Below are 15,317 nucleotides of genomic sequence, written 5' to 3' on the forward strand. Positions count from 1 at the left end.
TGTAAAGAAATAATTGTAAGATGTCTAAATAATCTCACTTTTTTAATTGTAAGAATATTTCTTGAGTTGTGGGAAAATTATTCCCTGCTTAGAAAACCATTGTTATTGCGATTATAGTCTGGATGACACAATTTGCTCAAACTTAATCTATAAAACATCCTCTGTGAATAGTTGGTGCGGTTGGTGCCTGAATGGTCGGGGTATTAGTTCACGTAGTGTATATTTAAAGAGTACACAGAGAATGAGGCATTAAACAGGAGTCTAACAATGAGAAATTACAGGTGTTAGCAGTGATTTCAAAGTTGCAGACTTGTGATATGAATGGTAAATGATGATGAGGAGAGAAAGATTGTGTGCAAGGGATTTGTTATGATTATGCTGGAAAAGTTCTTCAAAAGAGGCGCGTACAAATTTGCTGGAGATGAAAAAAAGGTGCACCACGATAAAACTTGCCACAATGAGCAAAGAAACTCCCAAGCAAATACGATGGCAAGTGTTGGGTTTTTCGTATGAACAAAAGGAAAAGTGCTGCAAATAGGCGCATTGTGAGATGATGAAAATAAATACAGAAATGAAAGGTTTTCCATAGTGAGAATTGTTTATTTTGGCTTCTCTACTGCAAATACAAAAGAGCTTTAAACAGTTTTTTTTTTAACAGAAAGGTTCATGATGAGTAAATTCCGGAAATTTAAAAATAGTTTTAGTAAAATTTTTCAAGTTTGCGTCGGTAGCGTACAAAACGGTTAAAATCTACTCAATTCAGCGTTATTGTTACAACTCGAAATTAAGTTATGGACAATATCAATTATCTCGTACCATGGCAGCCAAAATCCCGAAAGCTAAAATCTTGAGAGCCAAAATCCCGAACGCCAAAATCCCGAAAGCCAAAATCGCGAACGTCAAAATCCCGAACGCCAAAATTCCGAAAGCCAAAATTCTGAATTTTCAAAATCCTGAATAGGATGAAATTATATAGAGGAAAATGTTTAGAATAATTTCCTAAGACTGTAGCGGAACAGCCGTGTTCCTATTTGTTAATTCTGTCCCCTTCCTTATTTAATTAAGATATTTGATGAATTGTCTTTAAGTTATTATGCTGATTGTAATTTCATAGTGTTGCACTTACTGTTGAATAAACAGAAAATATGCATAAAAGTAAGTGCAACACTAGAATACATGGAAGTCGCAAGAAGTAGCCAGAAGTCGCTGGAAGTCACTATAGTTGTACTCGTTGACTAATAAAGATAAAATTATTATATTCTATCTATTTATTTGTGGCCTATCAAGACACCGAAGATTTTCCTTTGCCTCCAGCAAGCATGGGTTCAATCGTGGGAGTAGCTATGACACTTTTAAGAATTCGGGATTTTGGTTTTCGGGATTTTGGCTTTCGGGATTTTGGCGTTCGAGATTTTGACCGGGACCCGTTTCGCATACATCACGGCGTTTCCGTAACTTATAGAGACCTCTCCTATGGGTATGCAATTTTTCTGTGTCACTTGAAGTGAACTCGCGGTCTTTTTTCGGTCCCGAGAATTTCTTTGAAAGCGGAACTCTCTGTAATCGATTATTCAGGATTCAAAGGCCTTTGAAGAATATTCGATTTTCCGGATTCAAAAAACTTTGAAGGATATCATTGTACTTGTTCAAATCTTTGAAAAAATTCTCTCAGAGATCTTTTGATCCTTGAAACTGAAAAATTGTTAATAAAAAGGTATTACACAGACAGAAAGATTTTGACTATAAAGGACAGTGGGCAAAAGCGATCTGTGATGCGTCCACAAATGAGACCTATATCATTGGATAGGCATTTGTTAAGGTAACAACTTTTGTTCCGGGACCAAAGTTCTAAACCAGTTCTAGAGCATAAAAACTGTTTTCGTAGAAGAAAAATAATCTCCTAAACGAAATGTGCATATTTATTCTGTTTTTTTTTTTAAGGAAAAACATAAAATATAAAATATATTAAATGACTGCATATTCGCGAAATGGCCATAAAAACATACAGTGCCAGACAAAATTGTACCAATGTTTCATAATTTTCTATAAAGCACTCAATATTTCAAGATATAATTTACATTTTGACTGAAACTTTTTTTCTTTATAAAGCTACAAATTGTACCTTATTAGGATTTTTTAGGAAAAGAACAAATATTTTTGAAGAGCCCTTTAAAAAAAGGATGAATTGGTACAATTTTGTCACTTGTAACCAGACGCTACTTTTTGTTCTAAAATTTTATTTTATGAACTATTCACGTAAATAGGAATTCTATATAGTAACTACCATCTGTTATTAATGCATTGTACTTATACGGAAGATCACTTCCGGATTTTTTTCACATACAACCTAAAATGGTAGATTTGAGTAAAATACGCTTCCATATGAAAAGTGTATCAATAACGGATTTTGGTCCAACAAAATGGCTGCAAAATATGGCGTAGGTCATATCATTGAGATCAGACTATGTATCAAGACTTAATCCAGCGGGAAGGTTATCAAATTCGCACTTTAATCAAAGTTTATTACGAATTATTGCGGTATTTGAGCGACAAATTCGCTTTCGGCGAGACTTGAACTATTGGCTAGCCTGTAAAACTAATCAAAATCGATATCTTAACACTGCACTGAGAGAAATCCGAAAAAGTTAATATAACATTCCGAAAATGTTTATGTTACCCTGCAGTATTGATCCGAAATCAGTGTAAATATTATGCTTTTTATGTGCATTAGGGGTTAAAGTTACCCTTTTTCATGTTAATTTTATCCTTAAAAAGGTGTAAAATTAACATTAAAAAATGTTGATATATTTTTACACGTAAAAAGTGTTAAATTTGTGAGGAAAAAAAGTTAATCGCACCCACGTTTTATCTCAGTGTGAGGAAAAAAAGAGGCTGCGATTAACTGTTTTTCGTCATAACTTTAACACTTTTCACGTGTAAAAATATATCAACATTTTTTAATGTTAATTTTACACCTTTTAAGGGTAAAATCAACATGAAAGAAGGGTAACTTTAACCCCTAATACACCTGAAAAGGGTAATATTTACACCGTTTTCGGACCAATACTGCAGGGTAAAATAAACATTTCCGTAGCGTTGTTTCAACTTTTTCGGATTTCTCTCAGTGAAGGAACATCAGTTTTAGAACATGATAACTAAATCATAAAATTTTTGACCAATGGACCGGTAAAGCAGAGAAAGAGAAAGAATTGTAAAAGAAACTAAAACAGTTATCAACCAATTTTACAATTCGTCACAATTTTGCCTATTGTCCATTAAGAATAAGATCCTCAGGAACTTTAATTGGGCGTGAATCACCGAGGAGTTTAAGTTTAGAAGCTGTGAGCGAATTCAATGAGCTAGAATCCCTATCTCTTTCACGATCGGGAAATTAGGTTCAGCATTAGGGTAAAGTGATATAATTTGGAATTAGTGTTACAAGTTGGACAATTCGCTGGTACAAGTTGGACATGGCTTTTTTCTTGATAAGTACAGTACAAAATTTGTTTTTAAGCACAAGAAACCAAATTATAAAACTAAAGCAATAAAAATATACAAATAAAAATGAAGTAATAAATTTATCAAGACAAAAAGCCCTGTCCAAATTGTACCATTGTGCAACTTGTACCACTGTCCAACTTGTACCACTTTACCCTAGCTGAAAAATGAAAAAAAAATCCTGAGATTTGTAAATTTCAACTAAAATTAAATGATCAAGGATACAGTATTAGGGTATTGGCATTCATAGGATGGGATTTGAAAATAAATTCCTGAGACTTTCTGTTTAAGAATTTTCTGTTTTTCCGTGTGTAATGGTCTCTACACACTGGAGAAATTTATGTCCATACTCAAGAGTTTTTCCTGCACTAGCGTAGGGAATTTGCTTCAATATGGACATAAATTTCTTTAGTGTGTAGAGGCCATTACACACAGAAAAATAGGAAATTCTTGATGGGACCGGTACGAATTTGACCGTCTATTTGATTCTACCTTTGAGGTAAATCTGCTCAAAATTCCTAAACGTTTCCCACTAGAGATGGTAAAATTTCAAAAATTTCACAGCAGTCGCCATCTACTTTAGGCGGAAATTCATGAAATTTCTTGAAATTTGCCAACTCTATTCCCACCAAAAGTTAACAGAAAACCGTACGCTAGTTAATCGATTTCGGAAGTGACGAAGTAATGGAATAATGACGAAGGCCAATGAATCGATTATGGTTGAATAAATAGTCAATCAAATGGCACATTAACCCTCCACCCACGCCCCTCCCCCTGCGGACTTTATTGAGAGGACAGAAAGGCGAGAGTGGCTAAGAATAAATCCCCTCTTATAAATAAGGCCAGGGAGTCCATCAGTGACTCTTGTCGGAAGATTTCCTCCCCTAAAACACTGTCCAATCGGTCATGTGTGATAAGGTATGAGGAGTTATCGATGTTCATGTGGCAGAATATGGGACCTAAGTAAATCGGGTGCAAATATTTGACCACAAGAGATGGTGTCTCCAGATTATTCAATTTGTATTTTGGCCAATATGTGTACACTGTTGGCTTTTGGCGCATTGATTGATTTGATCAATTGTCTGTTAACACAGAAAACGACATAACTTTCAATATCCCCACAAATCACCCTCAACTATCCCCAAAACTTCTTCCTCTGCATCATCATTCCCTCCATCCCCCTCCGCCCCCGCAACTTCAGCAAATACTCTTGAGCAGTAATCAATGTTGGATGATGTCTTCAATTGAGTTTCTTTGGACTTGATACACAAAACATTCACAAAATAGGCATCCTCTGCAATAATGAAAAACTTTCCCGCCAGCACAAAATTGCTCATTTTCCTCACGTTTCCACAACAACAAACTCATTGCTGTAAAGTATAAAATCTGTATTTGGGAAATTATCCTTCTTTCCTCTTCATTTGTCTCAGGTCTTCGCAGGAACTTTTTCCACTCTCTCTGCAATTTTCTATCGAAACCAACTTTTAACTTCCCAATTGCATGAAATTGATGATTTAACGAGAAAAGCTGGAATTGCTGATGGTATTGATGGTGAAATAAATAAAAAGAATCTTCTCATTAATTTACAATTATCTCTGTTGAGAAATTTCACTGCAACTGTCATCAATTCCGAATCCTTCATTGGTATAAATGACACAGGAAAGGGATATTTAAAGTAAACTGTCGCTTCCAAGGGTGAACAGTATACGTTCGTAGTGTACACCTTTTTTAAGAGAGTAAATTAATGAGTAAATTAGTGAGAAGTGAGCAAATTTATGAGCAAAATTTGCTCATTAAATTTTCATCAGGTACTACTTTATTGCAGTCGTTCGGGTAGTTTCTGCGCCACAATTTTCTCACCAATTTATTCGTGATTAAATTTTGATAAAAAGAAAGGACAAAAGACCTTGAAAAAGATAGGTGCGGAAGATAAGTAAGAAAAAAGCTAAACAAAAATGTGTTCGATCTACATTATATATTCCTTCATAAACTTCTAGGATTTAGTGGGCAAATGAGATGGTGGCCGAATTAATTGAGGCTGTGCATCAGGAAACCGTCATTTGGGACTACAACTTCCGGGAATACAAAAAAATAGAGGCAGCCGGCCGATCTGATGGTTTTCAGGCCTTTTGCAACAAATTGAGTCACCAATCGTCGGAACTCACACCTAAGTCGGGATTTGGGTAATACTGGCTCCCTTATTTTCGTAGTCTTCTTTTGAAAATAAAGCCCTACGACTTGAAGCAGCTCTTTAAAATCCTCCGAAGTCATCCGGAGAAAATTATTATGTCCAAAAAAATCGTCCCAGAGAATTTCAACGACACCATATGAAGGTCGCGTTGGGAGCCAATGTCTCGCCAACAAACTCCTTCTTCTCGCTTAGCGGGTCCTTTTGCACGACATAAAAGTAGTGTACAGGAGGTAAACTTCCTCTTCTTCACTAAAATCGCATATTTTCGCTCAAACGACTAAAATGCTTCAAAAACAAAAACATTCATCTGACAACCCGTGTGCCATCATGACATTGAGCAATTCTAGCAATGTGTCCTGACTAAATCAGCGATTTCGAGTGGTTCCAGAAGTTTTAATGAGCAACTTTTCACTTTAAATTTAATGTGAAATTTTCTAGTGTGATGACTCCGTAAGAACTTGTGTCTTGACATATTGGCACCCTATTCTGTAAATACCATTTGGGATATAAAATTTAAACATTGATCCTTATGGAAAGAGGTGGCTTTATGAAAAAACGTCATATTATTTTGATTTTATTAGATACATAAGTAAATTTCAATATTATCGAAATTCCTACCAAACAGGTGTTCAGTCGACCCTACCAAAAATCTTTCAAGAGTTATCAAATTTCATTTTTTATTGACTGTTTTTAACAAAATACTGTAAAATCTGCTGCAGTCTCATTTAAGCTGAGACACACAGCAAGAAGCTCGTCAAGTGCATAATGTTAAACGGTTTTACTATAGACTTTAGATCCACAAGGTTTATTTGTAAAAGATTTGATTTGATAATCTGAAATTTGAAAATATCAAGCAAAAGAACTAAGCTACATTGAGCATACAATCGGAACTTAGCATGATTTTACACAGCTATCTGGTATTTAACAGTGGGTGTCTCAGCTTATCTATTTCTTCGCTAAACAGTCGATAGGTTTCCAAGCATCCCACAATTTTTTTAAAATAATTATTCCTTTCTCATTTGAGAATTTTACGAACTTTAGTTCAATGTTAATTGTATTTATGTACAGAGAATACAATAATACAGAATAATACAGATTCCAAAGTACACCTAATCCCTGATTTACCCACCTCTTGATACCTTTGGTGAAATTTTGCAACGACAAAAGTGAGCAATAAAACCGACATCACAGACATCAGTGTTTTAATGGTAAAATCATCAAATGGCAATCAGTGGATATTAAATCAAAATGTGATTCGCGTGAATTTTGCTGTTCCTTCTGTCCCCATCCTAATCTCTTATTGCCAGTCTGCAAGATTTAAACTGAAGAATCACCAAAATCTTCCCATTGAGTTCCACAAACCCTCCCAAGAAACCATGAGAGAATCGAAGAATAAGGAACAGATGTTACACACAATTCCATAACGCATTTTAGGATTTCTCATCTTGGAGACAAAATTCCTATTTGATTCAGAATCTCACCATCTCATATTGAAAACGATGGATTGGGCAAATCTTACAAAACTATTTCACTCTATTTTTGGTGCTTCACACAGATAAATGTTAGAATGTAACAAGCCCGATTACAATGAATACGACACTGTGCTATCACTTGCTATCACATTAGGATTTTTTTCAATTTATTAAAATTAATTTTCAGATAAATTGATCCTTTGCGTTATTTTGCATTAAAAACAAATTAAATTGATGGCTTTTCAGTAATTTATTGATTAAAATAATACTATGTCTACAAAAACATATTTAAATACGTTAAAATAGCATAAATGTGGTTGCTCAAATTAATATGAATTCAGCAAATTAAAATGTTAAATCTGCTCATTAAATTCAATTTTAACAAATATAATCTAAATATTGATTTGACTAAATTTCCATATTTTGCCCGCTAGCTACGACATTTAACTACGTTTAGCAATCTCTCAGCTTAATTCTAAAGTGTGCCCAGTACGTTAGACAATGCCCAACAGTAATGGAATTATTATTTTATAGCTCAATATTACACAAATTGTGAACAAAAATACAAAAAAAAACAATTCTGAATAAGAGCCTCAAAATCTTATCCATTATTGCGTTAAGTTATAGTAAAAATATTAGTCTTAATTTAATTATAAATTGCTACCATTGAATGGAATAAAGGACGTAAAGTGACGGTGCTCTCTCTTGAGAAAAGCACTGATTTAACCCTTTAAGGACAATTGGAACATCGGAGTCCCATAAAGAAAATACTTTTTCCTGACTACTTAAAGTTATTTTTTTCTTATTCTGTACATAATTGTAAAGTAGAAAGTTGAAGGAATCTAGAATATTTTTTGCAAGTCTCTAGCTATTTACTATGTATTAAATATTTGAAATATATAATATTCAAATCAAAATTGATTTTATTTATTTTTTAACTACTAAAAACTACAATACTCAAACGTAATATTTTTCATTGAAGCGAAAAATATTATTCATTAATATTGTCAGAAAAATTACTTAAAGTTTTGGGTTATTTTTATCCCTATCGTTCATAGAAGCACAAAATACACCGAATCAGATTCTGTTGGATTTTCCAAGGTTAAATGTAAGACTTATCATTGATTATGTTTCTCAGTTTAATTTTTATTGTTGATTTTCAGTCCGTAAAAGGTATCTCGTCGTTAAAGGGTTAAAACAAAACACTGCACAGTGCATTTGATATGTTTCTTTGCTGCATTGGCACGCAATCGTCGTACGTACTTTCAAATAAAATGCAAATAATCTTTCCAACTTTTTATTGCATAAGACACCGTAAACTTTTTTCTCTAACGATGTCTATACATTTCTGTTTTTATTTTTAATATTGAATGAAATTGTAGTAGAGGAGGTCGGGGCAGAACTATCTAGGCGTAGAATTGGACTGTGCGGGATGTTCTAGTTAACACCTCTCTTCTTATTCATTAAAATCGGTCTGATTCAAACAAATTTCACAACTTATAAACCAAGAAAAATTTCATTTATCAACTAATTGTGCCCCGGTCTCTCCTATTTCAGCTTAATTCTATAATTACGTTTGCAGAGTCTTTTACTGCTTGATTTTCATATAATGCCCTGCCTGATATATTTAGCTTTTCCTACAGAAAAGTATAGCTGCTGCGAAAAACAAACTTTTGAAGACGAATATTTCTATATTTGCGACTTTTATACACAAAATTCCCGACCACTTCGGAAATTTTAAAGAGTTTTCTGAGTAGCAATATTTCATTTGCCAAGAACTTTTTTATAAATGTTTTGAGCATAAAAGTACCTAAATTTTTACTTTATTTCTATCGATACTGTTTGTTATTGATTCACAATACATTCTTCTTCTTCATTCTTCTTCTTCTTAATCTCGACGACAAACAGTATAAAATACATTCTTCTGCACTGTATACAATTTGAACCCGAAAGGACAAGGATACAACTGGACAAAAGTATACACATTATTGTTTTGAGAGATAAGCAATCGTTAATGAAAAGAATAATGGATTTTCTATATATGATTAAATTAATTAATTTCTTATAAAACACTTAGTAAAGACTATAAAATTCCTATACACTTATATGTAAGAGTAGAAATAAATTATTATTATTATTATTATTTAATTAAAAGAATTGCAATGTTTACAACTACCCCTTATTTACTGCTACCTCAATTTCCTCTAGTATCGTAACCCAATACCCTGATAACCGTTTAAGGAAGTAGTCTTGCTTGAGATACTGATTTTGAACATCTGACAATATTCTTCATTCAAAATGGAATATGTTTAGGGGAGGGTGGGGTAGTTTCAAGCATTAATCACTTTTGAAAATACAATTTTTAAGCAAAATAAATATTTATCTACGAATAGATAAATAGATAGATAGCCGATACCCAAGAGAAACTAACGAGGCACAGGTAGTTTGAACATGGTTCGTATTTGCTTAAGAAAACAGTCATGAAAAAAGTTTAAGCTGTGATAAAGTTGTCTACTGTCCCATATCTTAAATATTGTTGATTTTCATTCTACTACTTCACTTTCAATCGAACTCGATTCATTATTTCTGTTCATGATAATCCCATCTGTGGGACATTTTCAGGAACAACTTTTTAATAATTTTTTTTTGTAAAAGAAATTAAAAATATAATTTCTCTGATTAGTCGCTTAATTCTAATTAGTCTGCTTCTAATGAAGATTTACCAGGAAAACTTGAGATCTAACTGGAGGATGTTCTGGATACTAAATCAGAAGCCAAATCTAAGAGTTGGCCTCGTAATTTTCTTGGTGTAGGGGAGACTGGGGCAGAATTTGTCAAAACGAAAATTTCAATATTCATTATTTTCTAAAATAAAAGAAACTCAGGCTTAAAATTTTTATTATAGATAGCCTTCATGAACCTTCTTAAACTTACAAAGTTTCAAGGGATTCGAGGAAGGATTATGTAAAACAAAAATAATGAAATTTTGAGCCCTATTTTTGGAATATCTGGCTTACAGAAAATATAAATAGGGGAGATTGGGGCAAAAAATCACAAAACGGATATTTTATTTTTTTACAAACTACCCGAACGCCCCAGAAATTTCTAATTAACGCGGTTTTATAGGAAATTTACTGCTTTACAACTCTGTGAAAATCATTTTCTTCTATTTTGTATGGAAATATATTTATCGAGCTGTTTTTTAAAAGGTAATTTTGTAATCATTCTCAAAAATGCTGGGGCAAATAGTTTCAGGCATAAGATACTATCACATTTTGATTCGCTTTGTTACGGGATTCCGTAAATTAAAAAAAATACCTAGATAACATATTTTCATAGGAAATTTATTTTTCTACATCTTTGTAAAACATTATTTTCTCTAATTGAACGATAAAAACACTTCTCAAGCTATTTTAGAAAAAAACGCACAAAAGACTGCAAATCGTTTGACCAATGCAAACTACACGACGACACATGGCATTGACGTTTTGTTTTGCCGTGAGACATCATAAATTGTTTTGATTTTTCTTACTTTTTGCTCCATACCTTTTGTTACTTTTTACCCCAAGTGGTCGTTCTCAACAAAAAGATTTCTTGAGAGAAGAATCTTTGTAAAATTCTGAAATAGATAGCGGCTTTGTTTTCAAAGAATCCAAATCCTTTAGGAAATAATCATCAGTGCATAAATTTTGAGCAGGGGCCCATCAAGCCTAATAAAAAGTGAAGATATTTTTCACTTTCCCTTGCAAAAATTTTGCAGCTATTACACCGCGTCTTAAACAAATTTGCTTGTAGTTCTTGTATTATTTCGGCGAGCATTGTGAAATATGTATTTTTAGATAGCTTTTAGTGCACGATTTCGAAATATATCAGACTTATATGTCAATTCTCTTTAGGAAAAAACTTGCCAATAGTCTTCAGTGCCTCTATTCAAAAACGTATGGAAAAATGAAATGTTGAGAGGCCACTGTTTTGAGTAATAAGTAAGTAATAATTGATATATTCTTCAAGGAAAATATTTCAAAAATAGGGCTAAAAATTTTGTTATTTTTTATTTTCTAAATTCCTTGTTCGAATTCTAAGAAACATACAACATCGAAGAAGGTCTATGAAATAATATAATTTGATATTTTTAACGTTTGCGAGAGTAAAATGTCACAAATTATCCGAAGACTCACAAAATTTGTCCCAGCAATATTGATAATCTCCACAAAATCGACCTTTAGAAAATGATTCGAAAATCACATTTCTTTCGACATAGAGGAAAATAGTCTTCTGCAATGTTGTAGAGCAGTAAATATCCTATAAGAATACCCAAGAAACAATTTTTTCTTAATAGAATAAATAGTAAATTTTTTCTTAATAGAATAGAATAGTAGAAATCTTTAAGTAAGGCACTGTAGAACCAAAAATCTTTTTATTTACTTATAACGCTCTTGGTTCCATCACTGAGATTACTATAAGTAAAGTGGCGCACTCTTAAGGGTCTTAAGAGCGTCTATAGGAATTTCCACAGATAATTCCCACTTTAAGTTTTTTAAAAAAGCACTAAAAGGCTTGTTTAACGGCGTTATCACACTTGCACATTAAAATTTTAATGTGATTCACATTAATTGTCGCTTGTGAGCGTCCAAACATGTTATTTGTATCTTTGAGTCACTTAATATTTGGGGGTTTTCTATTTATTGATAAAGAAGTGGACTTGGCCTGCAAAAATAAGCTTAACTTTACCTAAAGCATAAATATTTTTCACATTAAAAAATTAAAGAGAAAATCGCATTAATTTTTCACATTAATGCTAGAAATCAATTTATATCAAATTTTGCGGGTCAAGCCTACCTTTTTATCAACAAATAGATCAAATTTTGAATATAAAATGATTCAAACACACAAATTACACATTTGGACTCTCACCAGCGACAATTAATGTGAATCATACTAAAATTTTAATGTGCAAGTGTGATAACACAGTAACACTTAGTTCTGTAAGGCAGCTATTTTGCTTCTTGGGTATGCTTATTACAAAACGTTTCAGTTTTCTCAGAGCTCGTGAAAGAATTAGATATGTGTTTTGACAAGTTTGTCCCAGTCTTCCCTACTATCATCGATTTCCAGGATAAAGAATTAACTCTTAGATCATGTCTGGAATGCCCTTCCTCTCCCTACGTCGATTTTTTCCACGTGTCGACTCTGAGGACAAAAGAAGACATCAAATTTACTCTCAACCACATTGCTTCCTATATATCATGGTCAGATGAAAAAGAAGCATCAGCGTCTCTAGAAAAACAATATGATACAGAATGGATGGAAAAAAAAGAGAGATCACAAGCGTGCAATCTGTGACTGTTGTACAAGTGTGGTTTTATCTGCAACCGCAGATTTTTCACTCGTGATTTCATCCCCCAAAACACAGCCACTGGACCCCCATCCACCCCAACGTTGGAACAAAAATACATGAGAGGTGAAAGCATTGGATACAAATTTTTTCGTCCATCTCCAATGTCAGCGACAAATTTTTCTCTTTTATACCTCAGAATAAAATGGGGACAAAAATCCATTCTCATCCCTTGCTTATTCGCACTTTTTGAGGAGGATGAGGTGGGTTCTGGATGGAGTAAAATGACCAACCAAACCCTTTCTGGAGATGGCTTAAAAGTCCTTCAAAGCAATTGAAAAAATCTGAAAGCAATCAAACTTGCAACAAAGTTGAAATGCTTCAGAAAATTCAATTCAACTTGTGAAATTTTTTCGCAATTATTGTGAATTGGACAATGAATATCACTGAAAAACTATTTTCACACTCTATCCCAGAATCCCATCCAGTATACTTTTCCCCCAAAACACTTTTCCTCTGCATTTCCTCCCAAATGGACCATCAAATTGAGCAATTGCCCTTAAGCGATTTTCTCTGAAAACTTCTTTTCTTGGAGGAAAATACAGAAAATTTACAGGAAGCTTGAGAGGAAGGAAACTATTGGGGTGAAAATCTTTACGCAATTAAACATACTCCGAACTACAAAATTAACCACAAGAGATTTCCTAACAAAAACTTTCGCACTGAAATGAAATAGTTATTGTGAATGGAGCTTTAGCAAAAGTTCTACACGTGAGATTCCCAACTTTAGAACACGAATGGGTCTTTGCTAAGTTCTAAAGCACGTGAATGCAACAAGTGGCTGTTTTCAGTTGAGAAAACCTTGCCTATCGATCAAGCAGTGAGTGAGAAAATGAAGAGAATCTGTCCATCGAAATACGAAAAAAATGATCCAGAAGAAAAGTACTACTGGAGGGGACTCATTGAGGAAATAGAGAAGTCATCCAGGAAGGTAACTAATGCAGTTCTACCACTTCAACATCTTCCAATGACTGAATCAAATATATTCCTAAGGGGTCATTCAAGCCAAGAATCACTGCAGAGCTCTATCAGCCACTCCCGGAAAAGCTAAAAAATAGAATTTCGCGGATAATCCCACTGGATTTTCTAACAGATAAGTTTCAGATAGAAGACGATACGTCTTCCATTGAAACGAATACCGAAAAGTCCGAAGATTCCGATACCACAATCATGGGGATTCTCAAGACAAAACCTTCCAAGAAAGATGGCACAAAGAATGAGATTTTTGCCATTAAGATTGAACCCGTTGGACTACCCAAGAGGCTCGGTGTGGAGAAGAACAACTGGATTTCAGAATACATTCGAAAGCCCAGAAAGGTAGGAACAGTAGGGGAGCCCAGGACTAAATCGGGCAGAATATATAATTCTCAATTTTCCTTCCAATACAAACCATACACAGTAAATCGTCGTTTGCTTTTTTACCACGATTATTCTTGTAATGTTACACAAATTATGTATTTCAACAAAACGTGTAATCTTAAAATGTGTAATTTAAATTTTATGTAATTGTAAACCGTGTAATCAACTGGGAATGATTACACAGTTTTGAATATTTTCTTACATATTTCGTGTAAAATTACATAGTTTTCAAATAAAAGGTGTACGTGTATAAGTTACACAGTTTTCTGACAAAATGTGTACAAATTACACAAATGTGTATTAGTACACACGATTAGATGTTCAATGTAAAATTTACAATGAAAATCACGGTAAAGCGGTCAAAAATTTTTTAATAATAATAGTAATGCTGGCACAACATTCCATGAAGGAACTAGGCCTTCCCGCAAGGGGATTTCTAGACATGCATTATTATTTTTTCTTGTACGGGATGAGGTTGTCAGTCCCATGTGCGTGGAATCAAATGTGCAGTGAAGCTCACTGGATGCAATGCGAACACCTTTAACGCCAAAAAAATTCCTGGTGACCTAAAGGGTATTCGAACCCGGGACACTTGCATCATAGAGCGAGTGCTCTACCACTTGAGCCATTGAGTGCCCCAAAATTTTTTTACTGTGTAATATTCTACTGCGGTTAACTTGGTTCTTGACTTGCTTTAAAATACTAAAACAGCATAGGGGAAAGTGCCCATAATTTGTACGGTCCCAAGCTTCATAATGACTAAATTTTTCCTATATTTTTCAATAAATGGGACTCATTGCACCCATATTTTAAAAACTAATGAAAGGTGTTCTGCTTTTAAAATACATTGTCGAGTCACATTTATTCAGAAACATAGAAAAAAATAGTCATTATGATGCTTGGGACCGTGCAAAGCCTGGGTACTTTCCCCTACTATTTGATTTCTATTTCATTCGAAAATATAGAGGGTCCATTTTTAAAATTTACATTGAAAAAATTCCGAATTTAGGATAAGTGTACCAAATTCCGGCCAGCTTGCAATTCCGACCACCTTTTTTGTTCCTCGAATTTCCATGAATTTTTAGTTTTTGCATACTTTAGAGATTATACAATGTATAAAAAAAAAATGTAGCTTCGATAAATGAAATGATGTTAAAAACACATTGCAATAATTTCCGAAGGGCAGAGGACTATGTGAATAATGGTGACCGAAATAGGCTACCAAAACTATCTCTACATTTTTATTACATTTAAAATGTATTAAGATTGATTTTGTAGAAAATGAAGACGTCAAACTGTCTACAAGGTCCAAGCAACACTCCTTAAGAAGAAGGAATAAAAAATTCAATTTAAATTAAAAATATTAATTTCAAAATTGAGACTTTGGCACTTGCATGCAACT

The 15,317-nt window shown here is 33.6% G+C and overlaps 1 protein-coding gene across 1 annotated transcript in view; it reads left to right on the plus strand.

Annotated features, from left to right (window-relative positions):
• Positions 1–15,317, plus strand: part of LOC129805190 (uncharacterized) — a 92,660-nt gene that overhangs the window by 73,733 nt on the left and 3,610 nt on the right. Inside the window, exon 3 of the mRNA XM_055852950.1 lies at positions 13,650–13,873. Coding sequence (XP_055708925.1) covers positions 13,650–13,873 — 224 coding nt within the window. The remainder of the gene's footprint in view (positions 1–13,649; positions 13,874–15,317) is intronic.

Source organism: Phlebotomus papatasi, chromosome 3, assembly GCF_024763615.1.
Source record: "Phlebotomus papatasi isolate M1 chromosome 3, Ppap_2.1, whole genome shotgun sequence".
NCBI lineage: Eukaryota > Metazoa > Arthropoda > Insecta > Diptera > Psychodidae > Phlebotomus > Phlebotomus papatasi.